The 22,222-nt window shown below is 48.4% G+C and overlaps 1 protein-coding gene across 1 annotated transcript in view; it reads right to left on the reverse strand.

Annotated features, from left to right (window-relative positions):
- The window catches only part of TBXAS1 (thromboxane A synthase 1 (platelet)), a 159,010-nt gene that overhangs the window by 45,393 nt on the left and 91,395 nt on the right, over window positions 1–22,222 (reverse strand). The window contains exons 6-9 of the mRNA XM_012649785.1: window positions 18,875–18,963; window positions 17,017–17,165; window positions 15,254–15,384; window positions 10,102–10,416 (exon numbers count right to left, since the gene is read on the reverse strand). Of these exons, the coding sequence (XP_012505239.1) occupies window positions 10,102–10,416; window positions 15,254–15,384; window positions 17,017–17,165; window positions 18,875–18,963 (684 nt within the window). The remainder of the gene's footprint in view (window positions 1–10,101; window positions 10,417–15,253; window positions 15,385–17,016; window positions 17,166–18,874; window positions 18,964–22,222) is intronic.

Raw genomic sequence — 22,222 nt, forward strand, 5'->3', positions numbered from 1 at the left:
CCACAGTCCTGGGGCAAAACAGGCTTACCAGAAAACAGTCTGAATTGATCGTGTCTGGGCCACAGCACACATTTTGGAAAGGTCCCTTATTCTCTACTGATTTCCCAATTTTCCGCCCTCTCTCAGCTCTGAGGTGTCCAGCGACTGGCTATTGGTGAGCGTGGAGGTAGCCCCCAGGCAGAAGCTAGTAATGCGCTGGCTGCAGGGGACACTCGAATGCCATGAGCTGGAAGGGGAGTGAGACACAGGCTAGGAGGTGGATGTTAGCAGAGTCGGGATGGTAGGTAGTGAGTTCCTCGTTCCTGGTAGCATTCAAGCTTAGCCACATGATCTTCTTCCAGATATCTGTCCTGGGTGGGAAACTGCCCTGGGTGGCCCCTAAAGTCCCCTTGGTGCCCAAGAGCCCAGGTTCCCTCCTTCCCTTGGCATGATGTTCTAGGCATCAGCTCATGGGTCTGTGCAGTGCGCTACCGTTGTGGGGCTGTAGCATGGCCTTCAGCCTGCCCCTGTCTCCCTGGGCAGTGGCTTCTGCCCTGACCCCACCTGCCCCCTGGTGCCCAGGATGCAGCGACCCACATGCTTTATGCAGCATATCTCCCTGCCCTTCCCCACCTCACACCTGCGCTCAGTGAGTCTCCAGTTAGAAAAGGGGTGAACCAACATCCATTCTCTCATCCCCTCAGCACCCATTTCTCACATGCCAGGCACTGTTCTAGGCCCCGAGATCTACTGGTGTATTCAAAGGGTCCCTGCTCTGTGGGGTTTACATCCTAGTGGGGACTCAATGCTATTCCCCTCCCAAGAGTAGTTGCATGTTAATAATGGATAAAGGAAGATCCTTCTAATGGTGAAGTTTTAAGCCTAGTGATGAGCTGATGGGAAGGTTTTTTTGAAGCTCCTACTTCACTGGTTTTATAGTGGCTTTGGTCAATAAAGTCCCATGGACATTCTTTTAAAAAGTGGGGACCAGGCACACTGACTCACACCTATAGTTCCAGCACTTTGGGAGGCTGAGGCAGGAGGATTGTTGGAGGCCAGAAGTTCAAGGTTGCAGTGAGCTATGATTGTGCCACTGTACTCCAGCCTGGGCAGGGAGCGAGACCCTGTCTCAAAAAAAGAAAAAGAAAGAAAGAAAGTGTGTGTGCTTATTCTTTTACTTCAAAAGCTAATTGTTGGGAATAAAACCCATTCTTTTGATGTTTTAAAAGCCCATAATGTGAGCAATAGTTAAATAAACGAGCCATTCAGTTGTGAATCTAGCTAAATGCCAAGTGCACCCACAGAACACTCAGCTTCACCTGTGGAGACAACTTTCCCAAGTTTATTTTTAATTCTTGCTTTTCTGGATTGATGTGGACCGACCCCACCAGCTTATTTGCTTAGCAAAGCTTAGGCCCTCTGGAGGCCCAGCTATTGAATATAAAATACTCTGATTTGCTACATGAAAGGCACCACATGTATGCTGATTGGTGTGGCCCACTCCCAGGAGGGACAGCTCTTTGCAGGTCCCCCTCCCTCTGCTCTACAGGGACTCAGGGAAGGGGGACTTGGAGCATTAATTGCTAAAAATTCAAAGTGTGGAGATGCCACACTTGATTAAGCCAGGAAGCCCAGGAAAAAACACTTGCAAGTCCTTCCTGCTCTGCAGCCTGCCTCCCCCGCCACCCCCGCTGCATGTACACGGGACCGGCTGCTGCGTACAACTGCAGGCTTCTGGGACGGCTGGGGGCTCCCAAGTGGGCACTGGGGCAGGAAGCAGGGCAGGGAAGATTCTGGGTCTCTCTGGATCTGGGGAATAGAGCCAGAACGAGAATAGAGGAAAGAGAGAGGGGAAGACTACATAGTGCTGTGAACATTGCAGGGAGGAGAGAGGACAGAAGACAGAGAGATGGGGCAGGGTGGAGGCAGAGGGAGGAGCGGGGAGGCAGGGAGAATCGCATGGGTCCCTAAGCTCCCAGATGGCACAAGGCCTGGGATGTGGCTGCCATTGCTGGGGCTCCTGGGAGCAGTTCCCCCAGGGGTCACTGTGGGAATGGGCTTTGGGTGTCTCTAGGAATGTGGAAGAGCCCGGAGCCCTGGGTGGTGGCAGAGGAAGGTCTTGGCACTCACTCACCTTCCCGCAGGTGTCCTCAAGAAGAAAATGGGCAGATGACCCAATCACTAAGACCATTCTGTGTATATAATAATGACATGGGTAGTTAAAACCCAGGCGCTGCCACCTGGTCCAGATCCATTGGTCACCCTGCTTTGGGGACTCCTGAGTTGTCCACTGGTGGGGCGCAGAAGTGCTTGCCTAATATCCTGCCCTCCTTCTGGAGCTGGTGCTTTGGCAGCAGCAGCCACAAACCCTAACCTCAAGATATTGTTCCAGGTACACAGCCAGAGAGCCCCTCTCCGCAGGCTGGGAAGACTGCCCTGCCCTGGTGTTTGTGGCTGGACTGCTACTTCCTGGGTCAGACACTTCCAGAAAGAAGGCCAAGGGGTGGGCAAGCTGGATACATTTTCAAGGTCTCTCCACTTAGGTTCCTACTCCTTTGTGTGAAAATAGTAGCTAGTGTTCTAGGTCACCAGAGAAAAGGCATGAGGGCAAGTTCCCTTTGGCCACGTCACTTCGGCATGGCCTCTCACACAGCACCCGGAGCTACTATGCACGCCAAGGCCTCCTTATGGGAGCTTCAGGGCCAGGTGGGGCTCCCTGCCTAAGAGGGCTGGCCTGGTGGGTCCCATTGGATGTGGTGGTCTCCAGTCCACACACGTGTCCGGAGAGAAGCTCTACTTGCTGTCTTCTGCTTTGAAGGTGACTTTAAATCAACTGAAAAGCTCCCCATAGCGTCCCACCATGGAGAAAATTATTTAAGGAAGCACAATGATTTTAGGATTAATTCAGAAGGATTAAAACACCTCTAACGTGTATTAGGATTGCGTAATTCCTGCATCACTGTGTCCCCCACTCAATAGAGTGGCATCACCATTATTGGCATAATCTTGAAACCATTGAGATTTATTAACAAAAGGTAAATCACTGCAGAACATCAGTACTTTAGCTGTCATTAGCAATAAATGCTTGCTCCATACATCTCAGCTGAGACAGAAGCAGTATTTAGGGTTTAGAACCTGGCTCCTCAGCATGTGGGCCATGGACAGGCAACATTGGCATCACCTGGAACCTTGTTAGAAATGCAGACCCCTAGGCCCCACCCAGGACCTGTGGGGCAGAACCTGTAGGTGTAGTGATTCCTATGCATGTTACATTTTGAGACGCTCCAGTGGGTGGCTGGTGCTGTAGCCTGTTGCCAACACCCTCATACTGCTGGGTCTTTGTTTTATATTAATAGTTCGACATTAGGGCTGGAAGTTGTTCTGTTCCTGCCTCTTTCCTTGCACCTTGTTGCTTTGTGCTGTCTTGCCCCGTTACGGGATCTGCAGGCGAGCGAAGGATCTAGCAGAACCACTAAGCCCTGTGTGGGCCTCGCTAAATGCGGGACAGCAGGACCCCAGCAGACCTGGGCCAAGGGGAGGAAACTTTCCCAATGGGGAAAAACCCATTTCCAGTTTTTCATTTGATCTCAAAGTCAACCGTGCCCTTCTCCCTGTGCGAAGACTGACCCTGGGTAGGATGCAAACTGGGAGACATTTTTTCCCATGATGAGAATGAGCTTGTGTTAAGCTATTCACATTTTTTTCACCCAACCCTCCCCCTGTGACAAAGGACATGCATTTATGAAACAGCTGGTTGGGGGTAAAATGGCTATTTTTTTGTACCACAGAATATGCTTTTTTCCCTTTGAGATCCTCTGGCTGCTTCAAGAACAAATCCCCAACCTTGCACACATTAGCAGCATGAGCTAATCAGCTGCAATAACCAGCACAGAATGTCCTTTTATCCTTAAGAGAGAAAGAAAGAGTAAGTTGTATTTTAATTAGATATTTATAATGGTTACAAAGCAGCTCTTCAAGAGAAGTTTTAAGAATCTGGCCTTCCTTCTAAGGCATAGCTGTGTTCAAATTATCCTAAATAGAGGCTGTATATCAATCCAATCCAGTTTGTGATAAATTTACAACTGGGTCTGCACAGCAGATTTATAACAAAAATTAAGCAGAAGGAAAATAGGTCATAAATTTTGGCTGGCACAGTCTGGCACCAAAGAGAAGAAAAAAGAATGGTTTAGCCAGATCAAAAGTCAATAATTTCAACATAAAGTACTAAAGCTATAGCAAAAACAATTTATATGAAAAGAAGTTGGTTTTTTTCCCCTCTCATCCTTTTCAAAATTATGTATTGGCAAACACAATGAAGCATCCACATGTCAAAGGCCTTATTAAATAATTGGTGTGTTTTTTCAATTTGATGAGTATTGCCAATGGTACCAACCCTTCCCTGCTCCTCCACTATTGAAATTAATGCACGTACCTCCTCCTCAATATGACTACGGCAACGTGGAGACAAGGGAAAGTTCTCTAAGAGATTGGGAGACTGGAGAAAGAAGGTTTTAAACTGAATTTTCATGGTGGCACAAGAGGACGGAAAGCCAGACAAATTTCCCAAGCCAGATGATTCAGAAGAAAACTCATATGGCTAGAAAGCAGCCCTGGAGACATGAATTATAAAGTGGATTGTAACTGTTCTAGAAACTGAACCAGTCTATAACCTGAAAGGACAGAGATAGTCAAGACCACTTGGGTGACAGCAGGTGGTAGGGATGGGCTGTTGCCAGGCAGAACGTGTGGGCTGTAAATGTGGGCAGAGATGATGCCCAGCATTCTCCCATGTGCCAGAAGTTTCATTCTGTTGAAAGTAGAGCATCCGAATCACTGACCTTCAGGCCTGACATTTATACTCCTTGCATGGTAGAAGCCGCAATAAGGACCTGCCGACCTGGGTAGACAGGCCCTGCTGAAATCACAGGACACTTGGTATGAAGTGGCCACACCATTTATGAGACAGTTCTGGGCACTGTCAGATGTACATCTTTGATTTTGGAAAGCTGGTTTGTAAAAGTTCAGAGGGAGGGTGAGCATGATCACATAACAAGAAATTGGAAAGTGGGAGCTTCTAGTCTAGGGACCATGGACTTTATGTACATGGGGGACAACTGTTTTCTGGCCACCCAGAAGCCATGTACCCCACTTTCATTCAAGGTCTGAGTGGTTCACGTGAGGCCCAGGACAACAACTCCAGGATGGAGCAAGAGACCCAGCGCTAAGCCAGTCAGTGTATCATATTCCCCCGAGCCCAGTGAGTGGTTGAGGAATGGGTGCTGTCACTAAGATGCAGTGAGACTTTTGATGAGACTTCCAGAAAAGAAACTCTTGCTTCTTCATGCTGGACTTGAACTTGCTCTCCACTCTCCCCATCCTCAGCTCGCATAGACATTAGAGGGATTTAAGGAAACCTTGTCAGAGCAAGCTGTCATTGGCCTAGGGAAATGTTTCCCAAGCCACCCCATCCCAAGCCAAGGAAGGGGGTCCCCAAAGGACCACTCATTGCTATGGGGACGGCTGCCTCAGCCTGGCATTTCATTCTGCTTGGTTGTCTGCTTACACAGCAGAATTGCCAATTTGTCCCCTTTGCCTATTTGAGCAAAGGAAAAGTAATTGGAGAGAGATGGCAGGGCCGAGGGCGCAGTCACCCCTGGTGCAGCCAAGATGTGTGTTCCCTGTGGACACCGCGGAAGGCATCACAGCTTGAGCCACCTTGCCAGTAACCTGCTCAAGACAGCTGATTCCCCACCAAGCAGCCGTGGGCAGGAGCTGGTGGCCAGAACTGGAGCCCATCTCCCTGTAAGAAAATTGTGGAGCAGGGATGTCCCTCCCCTCTGAATGTCCCCTGCATCTGCTCCACATCCGGGGCCACCTCGGGGAAGGCGCTGAGAGCAGCCCCAGGAAGGAGGGATTTCGGGATCTGTTCGCAGTCTCCAATCCCTGGAGGAGAAGAGGACCCCGCAGGAGAAGGGGAAGAGAGTGGAGGAACAGACCGCCCTCCCAGGGCGGCTTCCTCAGGCCACCCACCAGCCTGAGCTAAGGGGACAGGAGAGTGTTGAATTGCATCTAAGACTGAAGTTTTTATCCAGACCAGACCACACTGGTCTGGACTTTTTAATGCCTAAAACCGAACCTTTGAGATCTGTCTGGGTACCATCAAGGAAAGGGAAAGGAGAGCCACGATGGCTCATCCAAAGGAAATAATTGGAGAAAACACCAGACTGTTTCCTATTCGTACCTCACTGAGTTCAGACTGTTCGAGCACTAGTAACACAGCTGTCGTGAGACCACTCGGGGAGATCCTGCCTACGAACGGAGTGTGCCCTGAGCCACCGGAGTGGAGAGACGGGGAGAGAGAACACGCTGGGTCCCAGTGACAGGCTGGAGCCCCTGCATGAGGCCGCATGGGGAGGCAGCCCTGCCCGCTGCAGTTTGGAGCTACGGGGTCTTACTGATTCCAGCGTTTACTACTCCTGGAGCCCACCTGGGCTGAGATGTCCGGCACTGTCCACAGAAGAGTCCTCAGGTACGGTCCCCTCTCCTGGGGGAGGGACGCAGCTCTCGTCAGCCTCCCAGGGCACTGCTGTAAAGGGAAATGGCTCTGGGAGCAGAGACTCGAGAGCAAAAACGCAGCGGTCTCATTGACAAATACGAGGGAAGGCATCTAATGAAGCATGGGACGCTCTATGGGATGTCACGGAACAGCTAGACCAGAGCATCCTTGCGCTTAGGGTCTGCAGAGCCCCGGAGTCTGGCATTAACTGGCACTCAAGAAATATTTGTTGAATGGAAACCAGCAGGAAAATGATAACAAGTCATACTTTACATGCAAATTTTCAGGAATATTTTTAGGAAAATATCTAATGTGTGAACATCTAATCTGCATTTCCATGTCCTGACAGATGGCCCATATTAACAGAGCTCTGATTATAGTAAAAAAAAAAAAAGAAAAGAAAGAAAGAAAAAAGGAAATGAAATGAAATGAAAGAAGAAGGAAAGAAAGAAAAGAAAACATACAAATATCCACTGAGCGAGTACCCTGTGTGAGCCAGCAAGGCTATTGTGATCACCACATTTATTTATTTAAATTTCTTCTCCAGCGTGGACAGTCCAAGGCCAGAGACATGAGAGTACATTGGAAAGGGCTGTCTCCAGGGTCCTCAGAGCAACCCACAGAAGCAACAGGCTGCGTACACTACCAAGGGGGCTGCTGTTTGCAGCCGTTGCACGTTGGGCCCACGAGGAAAGGAGCACAGTGGGCTTAATTGGCTGCAGCTAAATGTATTTTTTTTTAAAAAAGACAACTTCTAGATATTCCCACTTCTCAGACACTGTCCCAACTATTACCTAGAGAAAGAAAATGACCTTGGGGGCTTGCATGGCTGGGGCAGGGCTTTGGACCTTGTGTTTTCTTGGAAGAGGGGTCTGGGCCCTGAGAGTCTAAGGCTGTCTTCTCGGAGTGGAACCAGGGACCATCTGCATCAGAGTCCCTGGGACTGTTCACTAGAAATGTGGCTCCTGGGCCCCGGCCCAGACTTATGGAATCATAACTCCTGCGGACAGGGCCCTGGAATTCCATATTATTTAGACTATATATTCTAAACAATCTTCCCACATTGTTTCATATACACTAAAGTTGGAAAAATTTTACCTGCTATGATCTGTTTGTTTGCCCACGGAGTCTCAGTGCTTGTGACATTCTGCACAGCCCCACGGGAGGTGGTCGTCTGGGGAAGAAGCCCCAATCCCACGCTGGGGGATTGAAGGAGGTCCGGGTTTGGTGAGACAGCATCACCCTCCTGAGGTCAGTTAAGGCCATGCCGAGGTGAGGGGTTTGTGCGTGAGGATCTTCGAATGGAAACACTGTGTCCTCCTGGCAGGTTAACAATCAGGCATGACTATGGGTTGTGGCTGGTGGGACAGACTTCCAGAGCCTGGGAGCTCTCTAAGTGACACCACAGATTCTAGGCTTGATTATTTACTGTCTTCTACTTCCCTGGAGGGTTTTGTTTGGAAGGCAGCTATTGTTTCACAGGCATGACTTATTTTCTCAATTGGTGATTAAATTGCCTGAAAGTGAGGATCTTGACTACTGCCTCTTAGAGCATGGCACTCATTGGATGTTTCCAAATCCTGCATTTGACCTGCCTTCTGGTTTATTTGAGACCAGGGGGCTGAACTTCCCTCTAATGCCCTCCTGGGACAGCATCCTAACCGTCCTTTGGGAAGTCACCCTCCCAAGTTCTCAGTCACATGAGTTTGATTGACCCTGGGTTTGGGGTCTGACTGGTGTAAGTCCATCGGTGCCCCCACACCCCTGGCCACAATAGTTGGCTCAAAAATGGGCAGTGACCTCGGCATTCTGGTTAGAGTGACCCTAATGACTCTTGCTGAGGGTTTTAAGCCACAGACCCTCTCTTCTCCACGTTACAAGCAAGAAAGCCGTCCCCAACAGTCTTAACATGCTTCCTGGGGCTTCGAGGGGACAGTGTGACCAAGAAAGGGGCCAGTATAAGAAAGCATGGCCAAGAACTGGGAGAGAGCCTGGGACCTGCACACATCTTTGAGGCCTGGATAAAGATTTGCCTGAAGCCACATCTAATCCTGAGCTGCTCAATTATGTGTACTCATAAATACAAATTTAAGAGATTTTTCTTTCTTTTTATTTATTTTGTTTTAGCTTACATCAGAGTTTGGGTTGGGTTTCTGTTGCCCGTAACTAAATGCATCCTAATAGATGTGCCTTCCAGCTCCCCTTCCTTCTCCTGCAGTAAAGTGATACCCCAATCATCCTTGCTCACTCCCCTCCCCCTCCTCAATTTAAAAACAAATAAATAAACAACTACAGATAAAACAGAATAAGATGGGTGGAAGGGTTATTTGGATTCATGGCTTGTTGAGACTCCATGCCCAAAGAATATTGATTAATGGATCAATGTCAATCTTGAGGGAAGCCTTGTCCTGTTCAACATTTTAATCAATGACTTGGATGAAATAGGAGACATGCTTAGTAAGTCTCAGATGACACAAAGCTGGAGGAATTGCTAATATAACAGATGGCAGAATCAAGATTCAAAATTATTTTGACTGACTTGAACGGTAATAAAGATAAATATAAACTCTTGCTCACAAAATCAATTGTAACAGCAGTGGGCTGGGGAGCCCCGGATTGGCAGTTGTCATAACAACACAGAACTTGAAGTTGACCATGAGCTCATTTCCAAAGTTGAGGAAATTAGTAAGAGTGAATGCAGTTTTAAAAACTGCTGTGGAGAAGACTAACCTTGCCTCTACCTCCCCAGTAGGATAAAGAAGTGGAATTTTCTGGGAAGCAGCTTTCCCTCATTGTATGAAAGAATGTTCTAATGGCTCCAATAACAGAACAGGCCACCTTCCAAAATTGTGACTGCAATAATAATTATATCAGAACAGAGGATTCCATTATAGTGGTCTTCCTTTTAAAGCATAGATTTTTAAAATAAATCTCTTTAACAACTCGTAAATCAGAGCAATACACGCACAGGCACCCAGAGAAAAATGAGGTGAGAGAGTCGCCTCGCTCAGCACCCTTGTTAAGTTTGCGGCAAGCCCACCCAGAGGCACCTGGTCTACAAGGAACGCCCGGAATCCGCGCTCGGCACTGACCCGCCCCAACTCACCGTACTGCATTTCCCCGTCAGCTCGCCAGTCTCTGTCCCTGCGTAAGCTTGGCCCGTCTTGTGTCCACTCCTGCCTTCCAGCTGCCTCCATTTTGGGGCTCACGCGTGCCTCCCTCTGCATGGCAGTTCCACTGGCAGAGGACCGGGCAGCCCTGCTTCTCCCCAGCCCCAGCCCTTGCACCCTGACACCTTCCTGGGACTTCGCAGCCCCGTCACAAGCCAGGCCTGGCCCAGACAGTGAATGTATGTGCACAATTTGCCTTTTGTTCTTCTGTTGTTCTCAACACTTCCTTTTACTTGCTAACCCAGAGAGATGGAGAAGCTGGGGAACATTCCTATTTCACCTTAGAGACTTAGGATGTGACTTTAGCAAGTTATTAAAATAAGTTTCACTTCTACAAACACAAAATCAATTGCCCTGTGGCTATCGCGTGGGCAACGGGGCCCAACTTGTACTCACATGTTTCTCCTTAAAAAGGTCCACCTCTCTCAGAAGTTTTTCTTGGCAATCAGGGTTGGTGGCCAGTAGGTAGGTGGCAAAAGAGAGCGTGTTGGTGACCATCTCGTAGCCGGCAATGAGGAATATGAAGGCCTGGCCCACGATCTCATCCACACTCAAAGGCTTGGACAGGGCTCTGGGCTGGCGCTGCTGGGAAGGCTCCGCCTTGCACTGGGTAGAGGAGAAGACTTCTCGGACGATGTCAAAGTCCTCCACACCCACGGGGCTCGAAGAATGTCGGGCATCCAGGACCATTTGGAGGAAGTCTCTCCGCCTCTGAGGGACAAAAGAAGAAAATGCATATTTTGGCCTTCCAGTCACAGAAGTGAGGCTCCTTGGAGAGCAAAGGAAGAGGATACATGGGTGTAGCTTTTCAAGAGCTCAATAGGTACAAGGATTCTTGTTGCAGTTGACGAGAGCCTGGACACCACCTGGGTCCCTCAGCAGAGAACGGCTTGCACAGACTCAGGTACAGCGCAGAGCAGCGGGGAAAGCTGTCATTAGGAAGGATGAGGCCGTGCTGTCTGGGCTGGTTTGGAAAGTGGCTGAGCCACTTTGTTAAGTCAAAAAAAGCAAGTCATGTAACGGTATGCACAGTGGGCTGCCATTTCTGTGAAAACAGTAATGTGTAATGTATGTATGAAGATGTATATCTGTCTATGCATAGAAAATATCTGACAATGTCTGTACCCAACTAGTTCATAGTGAGCTGGAGCAGGTGGGAAAACAGGGGTAGGCAGCTTTTATTTTTTACTTTATACAGGTTTGTACTGCCGGTTGGTTGGTTGGTTAGGGTCCCAACAATAAAACAATTAAAACATCAAAGTATTAAGTAGATAGTGAGGGATTCTAGGTTTCCTAGGGACAAAAATGGGTGCTGTTGCCTTGGTGCAATTGCCCCACCTGGGAAGAAGGACAAGGGTGGGCCCTAGGCCCCCATCTTGGTCCTGCCGGACCCTAATCCTCTCCAGAGTGACTGCCATGCCTGGGGGAGGAAGGGAATACCCTAGGAATCAGCCAACCAGAACTTAGTGCACCAGCTGCAAAAGAGTGCAGAGGACTCTCTAGCTCATGGGCCAAGCAGCATTGGTACCAGAGAGTCTAGAAATTGACCTAGAACAACATGTATGCGTAGTTAAGACTCAGGTCATGTGACCCCCAACTGTCCAATCAAAGTGGTTCCATGGTGACCTCTGAACCACGAGGGAGGTCCCAATCCAGGCATTATAAAACAAGCCACAGACCATAACCAGGACCTTTTTGCCCTTCCTTTCGCTCTCCCTTTGCTGCGATGATGGGTCTGGTCGTCATCTGTGGTGTATGTTTTACACTCTGTAAACGTATATCTTGCTATTGCCCTATAATCCTGTCTTCCTCTCCCCAGTAAACCTCGATTTCGTGCTTGCCTTACTATGGTGTGTCTGGTCATTCTTCGGCCATGAGCGCATCAAGAACCCACATTTTCACACTGAAACCTGACAAAAGCAAGGCCTCCACTGTTCACTTATGCACACTTTGGGGCTCATATGGGCAGCTGGAAGTGCTCCTCACAAGGTAGAAAGTTAAGGGAAACTGGCTTTGGTGAAGCTTGTCTTCAAAGTCTGCAGACTGTGCCTTCTGTGTCCCCGAGCCCAGTCTCTTCCTGTCGGTTCACTTTTTCCCCCTCAGTAATCCCCTGCCCATGTAAGTGGTTAGAGCTTCTTTACCATTTCCCTACCTTTTTTATAATCAGCAATTTGCATATTCTTTACACTTGTACCACCACTAATTGTAACAGTAGAAGCAGTCCTATATCACTTCAGGGTCAACAAAGTGTATTCCTGGCACGCCCCTTCTTTCAAATGCTCTTTCATGTGATGAATGACAACCAATATGTTGCTCTTTTCTGAAGTTTATGGGACTAAAATGGCAGAAGGAGAGTATCAGAACCACCAACAGAAAACTAGTATAATTTCAAAGTACTTTACTAGTTGTAGCATTTTCTCAATCCGTTGGCTTCTGAATTTCTTTTGCATTAATAATCTATGCCACACACATTAGCCCTGAATTCCATCTTTTTTTTTTTTTTTTTTTTGAGACAGAGTCTCACTCTTTTGCCCTGGCTAGAGTGAGTGCCATGGCGTCAGCCTAGCTCACAGCAACCTCAAACTCCTGGGCTCAAGCAATCCTTCTGCCTCAGCCTCCCAAGTAGCTGGGACTACAGGCATGCGCCACCATGCCCAGCAAATTTTTTCTATATATATTTTTAGTTGGCCGATTAATTTCTTTCTAATTTTAGTAGAGGTGGGGTCTCACTCTTGCTCAGGCTAGTCTCGAACTACTGAGCTCAAACAATCCGCCCGCCTCGGCCTCCCAGAGTGCTAGGATTACAGGCATGAGCCACCGCGCCCGGCCCCATGAATTCCATCTTTTAAGACTGTTGTCATTTCATGTGTGGTTGCGTTTTCTCCTCCATAAGATTACAAGCATCTCCAGGGCAGGACCCCACTCCCACCCCCTACGCCGTGCATAGTATTGTGCTGAGCATGTGTTAAGTATGCAATCCATAATTCCACAAATAAAAACACAAGGCAACAAATGCATTTTAAGGAAGGATGTGTTGGGTTTGACTACCACTGCATGCTATTTAGAGCAGGAACCTTGGATCATGAGACCTTTGCATCTCTACTGCCTCCCGGCTTTGTGATCTTGGAAGGGGTCTGCTGAGGTCCCAGCAGTGCTGAAGGTGAAGACTGTGGGCGTCACAAACCTTGAGGCTGAAGAGGCAGGGCCTCAGCCTCCCACCAGCCTGCTCGGGTTGTGATGGCTGAGAAAATGGTGAAGGGTCGGGGACAGATGGCCGCCTCATGCCACCCTGGCTCATTCTGGTTTCCAAACAGCACCCTCCAAGGCTAGCTTTCTCTGGCTTCCCTCCTGCTGCTTGGTCAGCATCTGGGTGGCCGGTGTGGTCCCACTGCTAGCCCTGCTCCCTGGGGGCAGCGCTGGGGCAGGGGAAGATGCCACTCAGGGTAAGTAAGCACCCTCTGCTCCCTCAGCTCCTGGCCACTGGCCTGGGACCCCAGAACACCCCCAGACCTCTCAGCCCATCCATCTGAAACTCCTCGGGGTGCCATACATTTGTGGTCCCTGAGGCCTGGCTGTGGCTTTGTGGGGCTGGGGGAGGGGAAATGATGGGAGGGAGGGCACAGCCACGTCCACTGTGTATTTTTCCAGGGGCAGAACTGTGGCTGGCATCCTTTCCTCTTACCCAGGCTCAGACAAGCTGCTAACGGCCCGCTGGAGTCTTGTAGAAGTCTGTCTTGACCTCTAGCTACAGAGGCCAGAGGAATAAGCCGCTCTCTAGGGCCCGCCCTGCCATCGGAGAGGAACATTAGCGTAGACGGGTTTCTTTTATTCACACTGCGTCGTGGAGGCTATCTGAACACTGCCCATTTAGGACTGAAACAGTGCTGGTTTATGGTTATATCCAAGCAAAATACGCACCCTGATAGATGTAGGTGTCTAATCCGCCCATCGGCTAGAGCTTAGAAAAATATTTACCTTTTAACATCTGTGCTGCATTTTCACTGCGCAAACACACATCTGCTTGATGGAATGTATACAGAGTGTAGATGGTTTTAAAGCAAGTTTTCTTAGTAACCGTATAGCTCTGTCTTGACACAGGCAGTCCTGGATTTGTGGTTGGGAGGTTTTTCTCAGATCAACTCATTGTTTGAAACAAATAGCACTAGAGTTTATAAAAGGAAAAGCTCTAGGCAATCCCAGTAATTGGATCTTTAATAACCTCTCACCTCTTAGTAAGTCATTGGGTGCAACAGTTTTAAAAATTTCAGCCTGATTCCACAGCCAGGAGAGGGGTGTGTGTGTGTCTGTGTGCGTATGTGACAAAGCTCTCAAAGGACAGCCCTTTGTATTATAGTAATGTAGAGGCTTGAAAATGGTTCTTCCTTCATCCTTCCTCCCCCAGGCTCCATCCTCACTCTGCTGAGAAGCAGGAGCCTGGATAAGAATATTCTGTACTTTCAGGCCTCAGAGCCGGGCCAAGGATGCCAGTGGCTGACTCTTCCCTCACCTCCAAGGGCATTCAAGTTGAGCTCACCGTGGTGGGGACCAAGGTGCCATGAGCTTATCTATTCCTTCCCATGCCTTCCAGAGCCAGACACGTGTGCTGCACGTACGCAGAGTGAGGCTGGGCAGGATGAGGTTGCTGCCCCAGGCTTCTCGGTGTACCAAGCCACTCATTGACCCCAATTTCATTCTAGGCCACTGCCTTAGCAATTGGACCTCATGAATTCCTCCGAGCTACCCAGTGGAGAAACCCCTATTAAAGTTCCATCTTGCACAAGTCAGTTAAGGAAAAGCCATTTGGGCCATTGTTCCTTTTCAGAAACTCTAATGCAACAAGGCCCTTACACATGCACGAGCGTATCCAAGATTGAAATTATCTTTCATCACACTGAAAACTCCCCTTTCTATTTAGAGCCAAGTTCAATCAACAAACATTTACTTGATTCCTACTCGGTGCCAAGCATAGTGCAAGTCTGTAAGGAGGAAAGCAAACTCCGGGTGTCCCATGAAGCATGCTAATGAGCCCAGAGGGCCCTCACCCCGACTTCTGCAGCAACACCCTCCGTGCAGAGAGGGAATGCGGGAGGGAGTGACAGTTGCCTGAACCCCTCTCTGATATTTATGCCATCCACGCTGTAAAACTCCATCTCGCTGTTTTGTGACATAAAGGATATGCTCATGAAAATTACATGTGGGCACGTTTATCTAGAAAATTCTTTTGGGCTGCTATAACCTGCATTCGAGGTGATGCTTAAACTACAGAGGCAGTTTGGGGACAGCTTTAATTCTACTCGTCCATGTCAGAGGACGGACAAATTGCTCTGGGCCTCTCCTCGCTGCTGTCCCACCTGCTCTTTCTTGTGTGACCATCCTCAACCTTTCTCTGTTCTTTCTCCTGCCCCTGGAAAGCGCTGCTAAGCGGCGGATTGCTAAAGGACGGCATGGTGTGTCGCGCGGCGTTGGGAGGGAAGAGAAAGAAAAGAGACAGGGATGCCAAATTGGGTTCCATTCCATTTCAAGGCGTTGTCCTATTAAAATACGTTACCTCTTCCGCGGCTTGCTGGTCCCGCAAGGCAATCACATTCCTAATGAGTTTGTTAAAAAAGCCATTCAGTTCATCTCGGTTCTTATTGGGCAAAATCCGGGCCAGTGGGACCATTATGGATGGAAATGATACTTGAAAGAGAAAAACAAAAGTGGCATTGAGAGGGGGCGGCAATAAACCGGGACCATTAGACAGACGCCTGTTACCAGGAAGGCGCGAGGCCTGGAATCGGAGCCAGTCGGAGCCTGCCCTCCCCGCGGCACTGCGGCTCTGGGAGCAGCCGCCGCATCTCCCTCCATCTCCGCGCCTCGCCGTCCCCTGCACATAGTAAGCACTCAATAAACATCTGGGCAGTTAATTGAGTCCTCACTGCCATCTGGCCCTCAAGAGGTCAATCCCATAAATTAATGTTTTGGGTCCTAGACAGGAGGGCCCAAGGTCTTGGAATTTCACCAAGAGAGAACAGATTACTGGCTGTTTCAAGTCTTAGCAAGTGGTAGAAGCTGATTTACTTTTTAAACTTTCTGGTCATTTGCATGTTCTCCCTCTGGATAATTGTCCCCAGAGCGACCCCCTGAATTGTTGCTAAGAGCTGCCGTTGTTGCTGCTGATGAGGATGCTGGCCTCATCCGTGGTGCCTCCCTTGGAGGGCCACAGGCAGCTTGGGCCCTGCTGCCCGGGTCAGGAACATTTAATCCATCCTAGGCAGAGGCTCTGACCCAGGGCTGGGCCGTGTGTAGGGGAACTCAGCTCAGCTCAGTCTCACTGTGTCCACAGTGGGCCTACTATGTGCCAGCCTCTGCATGGGAGCTGGGCTGGAGAGAAAGTTCCACATACACAGGCTCTCAGAATGCCCGGCCCATTTTCCAGAGCAGGAGCCCGAACCAACACAACACAGCAGGGAGGAGGGCTCAGCAGTGGGTGGGGGGTGGGAGAATAGGGCACCAGGGAGCAGCTGCCTGCGGGGGGTAGTGGGGGACAAGGGAAGAGACTACTGGACCCCACAGCAACCCCAGCTTCAGGGTGGAGCTGATGGAGGTGACAGGGCCCCCCCCTGAAACTGGCTCAGAAATGGGGATGAACTGACCGAGGAGTGAGTAGAGTTTACCAGCCCAGCAGAATGGTTAGAAATCATGGCAATAATCAATAATAGCAACACTTCAATGCGTTCATAAAAGCAAGAAGATACTGGAATTGGCCAGAGGGCAAAAACTCACTTCTACAATAAAAATAAAATCAGGAGGCTAAATAAAATCAGTGGGCTAGTCTCTGTAGCGTTAGATGACCTACTAGTCTTCCACCGCATGTGATCTCTAGTTTACTATGCACCGGGCTTCAAGTGAAGGAAGAGGATTTTGCTGGCAGGGAGAAAAATGCCCTAGAAAATGAAAGGTTTTGGGCTCCAGTCTGGGCTCTGCCTTTCTAGGCCTCAGTTTTCTCATCCAAAAAATGGGGACAAGAATATCTTTCTCATAGGGCGAATACCAGGACTCAGTGAAGCAATACACACAGAGTGCTTAGCACCATGTGTTGCTGCTGTTCTCACCGTGGTGGCGGTGAGCGAGGCCGGGGCTCCTGCATTGGTAATAAGTGGTCCTAGGCTGGTGACCAGAGGAGCTTGGTGGCTCCAGGAGGACAAAGCCCCTGCAGGGAACTCTCAGAGACATCCTGGGTGCCCTTTCCTAGTAGCAGGGGCAGAGCCCAGAGAGCCGCCCAATTTGCCCTCGTCCAGATGTGGCACCCCTGGCTGGAGCTGCACTTACAGATCAAAACCAAGAGCGGCCTGGGGATGCTGAATTGGAAGAAACGCCTGCAGTGTTTCACAAAGGGGTGCTCGGGAGCCGTCCAGGAGTCCACCTCGGTGCCGAAGGCGACACTGGCAACCACGTCTGTGGCGTAACAGCAGTAGCACCTACGGAGATGGGAACATTGGGATTAGAAAGGACTCTGGCACTGGCCTTTCCACAAAGCCCCCTCCTGAGGAAGCTGCTGCACCCGCACTCCCAGCCCTGCAGAAGTGCTGGCAAGACAGCTTGCCGTGGATCTGCAGTGAGGTGGAGGGACGGGGGCTGTGGGCCAAGGCCCCCTGAGAGCAACAGCAGAACGTGGGAGGAGACACGAAGCCGAAGCCGGCAGCTAGCTTATCTAAACAGAGACCAGGGCCGGGAGGAGGAGGACACCGCTTACTCAGCCCTCAGGCTTCAGGCAGCTGCAATGGACCAGAACACAGCCAAATACTGAGAAAGACGCTTTACGGTCTCCTCCCTGTGCAGAAGGGCAAAGAGGTGACCCAAAGCCTGCGCGCTTTCCCCCGAAGCTCTGCACGGCCCAGCTCGGGCCAGGATCTAATGATTAATTGATACACATCAAATTGTCATTGATGAATTAACAACCTCATCATCCAGTTGTATTAACTTTGTCCCCTTCTTCTTCCTAATGATTTTACAGTTTTCTTTAAAGCAACAAACAAAAAATAAGGGCTCTTCACACTTAAATAAATAGAAGACAAACTTCGGGACAGGCTTCGTGAACATATGTATATTATTACAGAAAACACACAGTGCACTTTAGAAACAAACAGAAGGGAAAGTGTCTGGCAGTAGCTTCAGAAAATTTAACCTCTTAGGCTACAGGAAACCTGTCCCCGCAAAGACCGTTTTAAACTAGAATTATTCTTTTTTTGTTATCTTATAGGAGTAGTCAGATTAAGTTCATTTTAAAAAAGCTAACAACTGGGTTATTAATATCCATTTATAATTAAAGAGTCTATTTTTGTTCCTTGATGTAGGCACACACTTAGTTCCTCTTCTGCTTAAGTTATATAACCACTAACTCATCGTGAAGGAATAAATGACATTTCCAGATGACTTTTAAAATTTTGACTGCTTTTATTGAAAACCTTGCTACAATTGATTACACATTTCCCTGCTATAGTGAAAACACGAAGGAGACTATTGCATGTGATTTCATCTAACCCTAAGGGTTGAAGATTTTAGGGTTTTTCAGGAGTTATTTACTTTGCTTTTATAGATGACAAGGCCACCTAATCTTTAGCCAACTCCTGCATCCTATAATCAAAGAGAATGTGGATGAGAAGGCTTTGTAAACAATATGGTACAATATAAATGTTGGTGATGATTATGTTATTTTATTAGCAATGATAATGAGTTGGCTTCTGGCTGATTTGACATCCTCACTGTATGCCTAATCTGCGGTAAGCCATGATTTGGCGTAAGACAACTAAAGATTTCTAGGAGAAAAGCCAGATAATTTAGATCTGGTGTCCACCCAAGTCACGGCGTCTAGGCCGAGGTGCTCCACGATCTGTCTCGACGTGAAAGTGCCTGGACTTTTTCCCAGGCCCCTCCCTGCCCCGGCCTGAGTCTGGAAGGTCCAGGCTCCCCCTCCCCAGGCCACACATCCCTGGGCTTTGTTCACATTCATCGCACATTTGAAGTGGGTTTCATTTCTCCTTATGAGTCAGTTCATCCATGCTTTTATGAGCGCCTAGCATTTCCACAGTTTGCTAGTCCCAAGGTAATTGTCCGGCAATTACGCACTGTTACAAGAAGCAGCAATTGAGAACTGCGATTTCTCATAGGGAATGCAGCCCCCCCTTACCTCTGGACGTCGAACGCGGCCCCGGATTCTGCACAGCGTTTTAAATGAGCCAGGAGAAGGTCGCAGGCTTGGCTGATGAGGGGAGTCAACTGACAATGGATAACAAAGGTGTAATTAGGGCACCATGCAGGGAGCACACCGAAATTCGCTGCACACGAAGAGGGTACACGCGTGGCTTTCTGGGATAATGGACATTGTTTTGAAGGCACTTTTCATACAGCTAAGATTCAAGAGGAAGATCTAAAATTCACAAATATTCGTAAAATACAATAGCTGTAAGCATCTATTTTAACTTGAGCAATCTTTTTTAGTTTTGGAAGCAAAAAAGAAAAAAGGATTGAAAGTCAATCTGGCGAAATAATTATGAAAATGATCATTAAATGCTTAGACAAAACTGAGAATCAGTGCTCAATTTCATGACATTTGGTTAGCAGCAGAGAGTAAATAGACCTCAATCCATATGTACCATCTCTGGAATCAATCCAAGTCCATGCTTGTTTGTTCCAATTATATTTTAGATCTTCCACTAGAATATAGACTCTTAGTATCTAAAGGAATCTAAGGTCATCCATTTCATCTTCTTATTTAACACAGAAATTACTTTTAGAGCATTTCTGATGGATGGTTATTCATTTATGCTTAAGCTGCTTAAGCCTTCAAGCATAATGGAACCCTTGACTTCAAGAGGCCTCCTATGCCCACATAGGGCAATTGTTGGATTTCTTTAATATTAAAATGTTTTTATTCTGGAAAATTCCTAACCTACACAGAAAGGTAGAGAGAATGGCGTCATGCACATTCATGCAGCTACCACTCAGCTTCAGCAAATCAAGATCTCAGTGCTGGCCGCACCACTGTGACCTCAACAGGCTCGCTTGGGCGGGTGACATTCTTTGTGGAGCCTCATGGGCACCCACGTGACGTTGTATTCTCTCCTGTATGTTTGAAAGGCCAAGCTGGAAATGTCAAGGGGACTCACGTTAACCAGTGCACATTCTCCAATAGCATCATAGCTAAGGCCACCTGCTGTGACACATCGTTCTGAGCATTTCTCATGGAAAACGAAACGTTACCTGTGTTTAGATGTTACTATTTTGACACTAGAATATTAAATTCTTGAGGGCAGGGGAGAATTTTATCTGTTCATTTTTGTATCCCCAGCACCTAGAACAGTGCCTTGCACATAGTAATTATTTGTTGAATGAGCAGATTTTACTATGTAATACCCACTCTTTGCTTTGAAAGTCTTGAGACATTGGGAAACGTTATAAAATTTTAATCTACTTATCAGAAAGTATGTCGTTATATTGAGGCAAAATCTGACTTCTTCAAACAGCCCTTTGCTGGTTTCATTTCTGTCCTCTCCCACGTGACAGTGTGCCCAACACGCAGGCAACAAGGATCTGTCTGCCCTCACCTTGTCCTAGACAACCATTCCCCATCCCTTCAATTACTCCTCCTACCACACAGTTTGCACACACCTCTTCAGTCTTGTTGCTCTCTTCTTTACCAAGGTCATTCCCAAAAGGTGGCCCCATAAGCGGAACACAGTATTTCAGGTGTGAACCCATAAATGGTAAGCAGATCACTTCCCGCGATCCATACCCTGTGCATCAATTGCAAAGCCAGGTTTCTGTTGACTTTTTTAGAAGACACGTCACACAGGCAAATATTGAGGTTCAGGTCAATGAAAACCACAAGGTCTTTTTCCATGAGTCATACCCTGTGCAACTGACATTTTGACATTTAGGGTCCATTCCTTAGAAAGGCTTTACATTTACATTGCATTTTATTCTGTAAAAAGGTGTCCTGCCTCATGTTCTGAGCAGAACAATCTCTTAACTTCCCTGGAACATTCGGGTGGTTGGAGATGTCTAGCAGAGTGGGACAGCCTGGGTGCTGTTGGAGGGATGTTGGGGAGACACATGGCTTTGTTGAACCCTTCCCCTCCACAGCCCCATCTAAGCCAGCCCCACGTACTCTGAGGTAGAAGGAAAGAATTGTGTCACCAGGGGCCCTGGTGGGAGCTCCCTCTGAAGGAGTTGGTCCCGAGAAGCAAAAGGGGGAGTTCTTGAAGATGGAGAGTGAGTGAGCCACGCTCCAAGCTCAGAGCTTGGCTCCACCGAGGCTGGCACCTGGAGGAGGTCCCCAAGTCAGGGACAGTGGCCTGGGCAGCACCTACAGGTAGCCGAAGAGCAGCTCAAGGAGCAGAAAGTTCAGAGCAGAGCACACCCAACATCTGGACCCTGCCTTGCTGCCGAGACTCATGGAGGGAGGGCAAGCTCGGGAAAAAGGATTTGCTGCTCATCAAGCCGCAAGGGCTTAGAGCACTGGGGCGTTTGTACACTGGGGGCAAATCCTGTCACCTGTAACATCGACTATTCCCTCTTTGTTCCACCTGAAAGTTGGTAAGGGTGCCTTCTCAGTCTTCATTCAGCTCCTCGCTGTGTAGCGGGATCGAGTGCACAGCCCTGCAGCCCTCCACTAAATGGAGATTTTCGGTAGCCACAGACTTGTTCATCACTGTTCCTGGCTCTTCAGCCAGCTGTGCTGAACCTCAGTAAATACGCAGCCGGGCCCCGTCTTACCAACCAGTCAGCTGGGGAAGACTTGGTCCAGTGATTTGCTGACACAGAAATGTGATTTACCTCACCTGCCTGCCCTGAAGTCCTCTCCAAAAAGAAACGAGTATGTCTATCCTGGTTTGTTCTTAGCAACTGTGTCGACTCTTCATGGCTACTGTCTGCTTTTCTAAATTCTCACAAACCATCAGCTTAGTAATCCACCAGTACAAAAGTGCGTGTAAATGGGTCATTTAAAATGGCCTTTGGGCCATGACTCCCAAGAAATCTCAGACTGCGTTAGTGTTTGGAAAGCTCAGCACAGTCTAAGCCACAGTTTTATTTTTTTTAGAGACAGACTCTTGCTCTGTCACTCAGGCTGGAGTGCAGCAGCACAATCCTAGCTCACCGTAACCTGAAACTCCTGGGCTCAAGTGATCCTCCTGCCTCGGCCTCCCGAGTAGCTGGGCCTACAGATGTGCACCACCATGCCCAGCTAAGTTTTGAAAGTTTCTTGTAGAGATGGGGTCTTGCTATGTTGCTCAGGTTGGTCTTGAACTCCTGGCCTCGAGCAATTCTCCTGCTTGGCCTCCGACAGTGCTGGGATCATAGGTGTGAGCCACTGTGCCAGCCTTAAGCCACATTTCTATGACTAGCTTCACTGGCTACGTTCCTTCAATTATTTTAATAAGCTTAGTGGTACAAGTGAACCCTATTTTAATAAAATTCCATACACTGAAATATCTTTTAGATTTATTTCAGAGGAGTATTTTTTTTTTTTTTTTGA

This window comes from Propithecus coquereli, unplaced genomic scaffold (assembly GCF_000956105.1).
Source record: "Propithecus coquereli isolate 6110/MARCELLA unplaced genomic scaffold, Pcoq_1.0 Scaffold302, whole genome shotgun sequence".
Classification (NCBI taxonomy): Eukaryota; Metazoa; Chordata; class Mammalia; order Primates; family Indriidae; genus Propithecus; species Propithecus coquereli.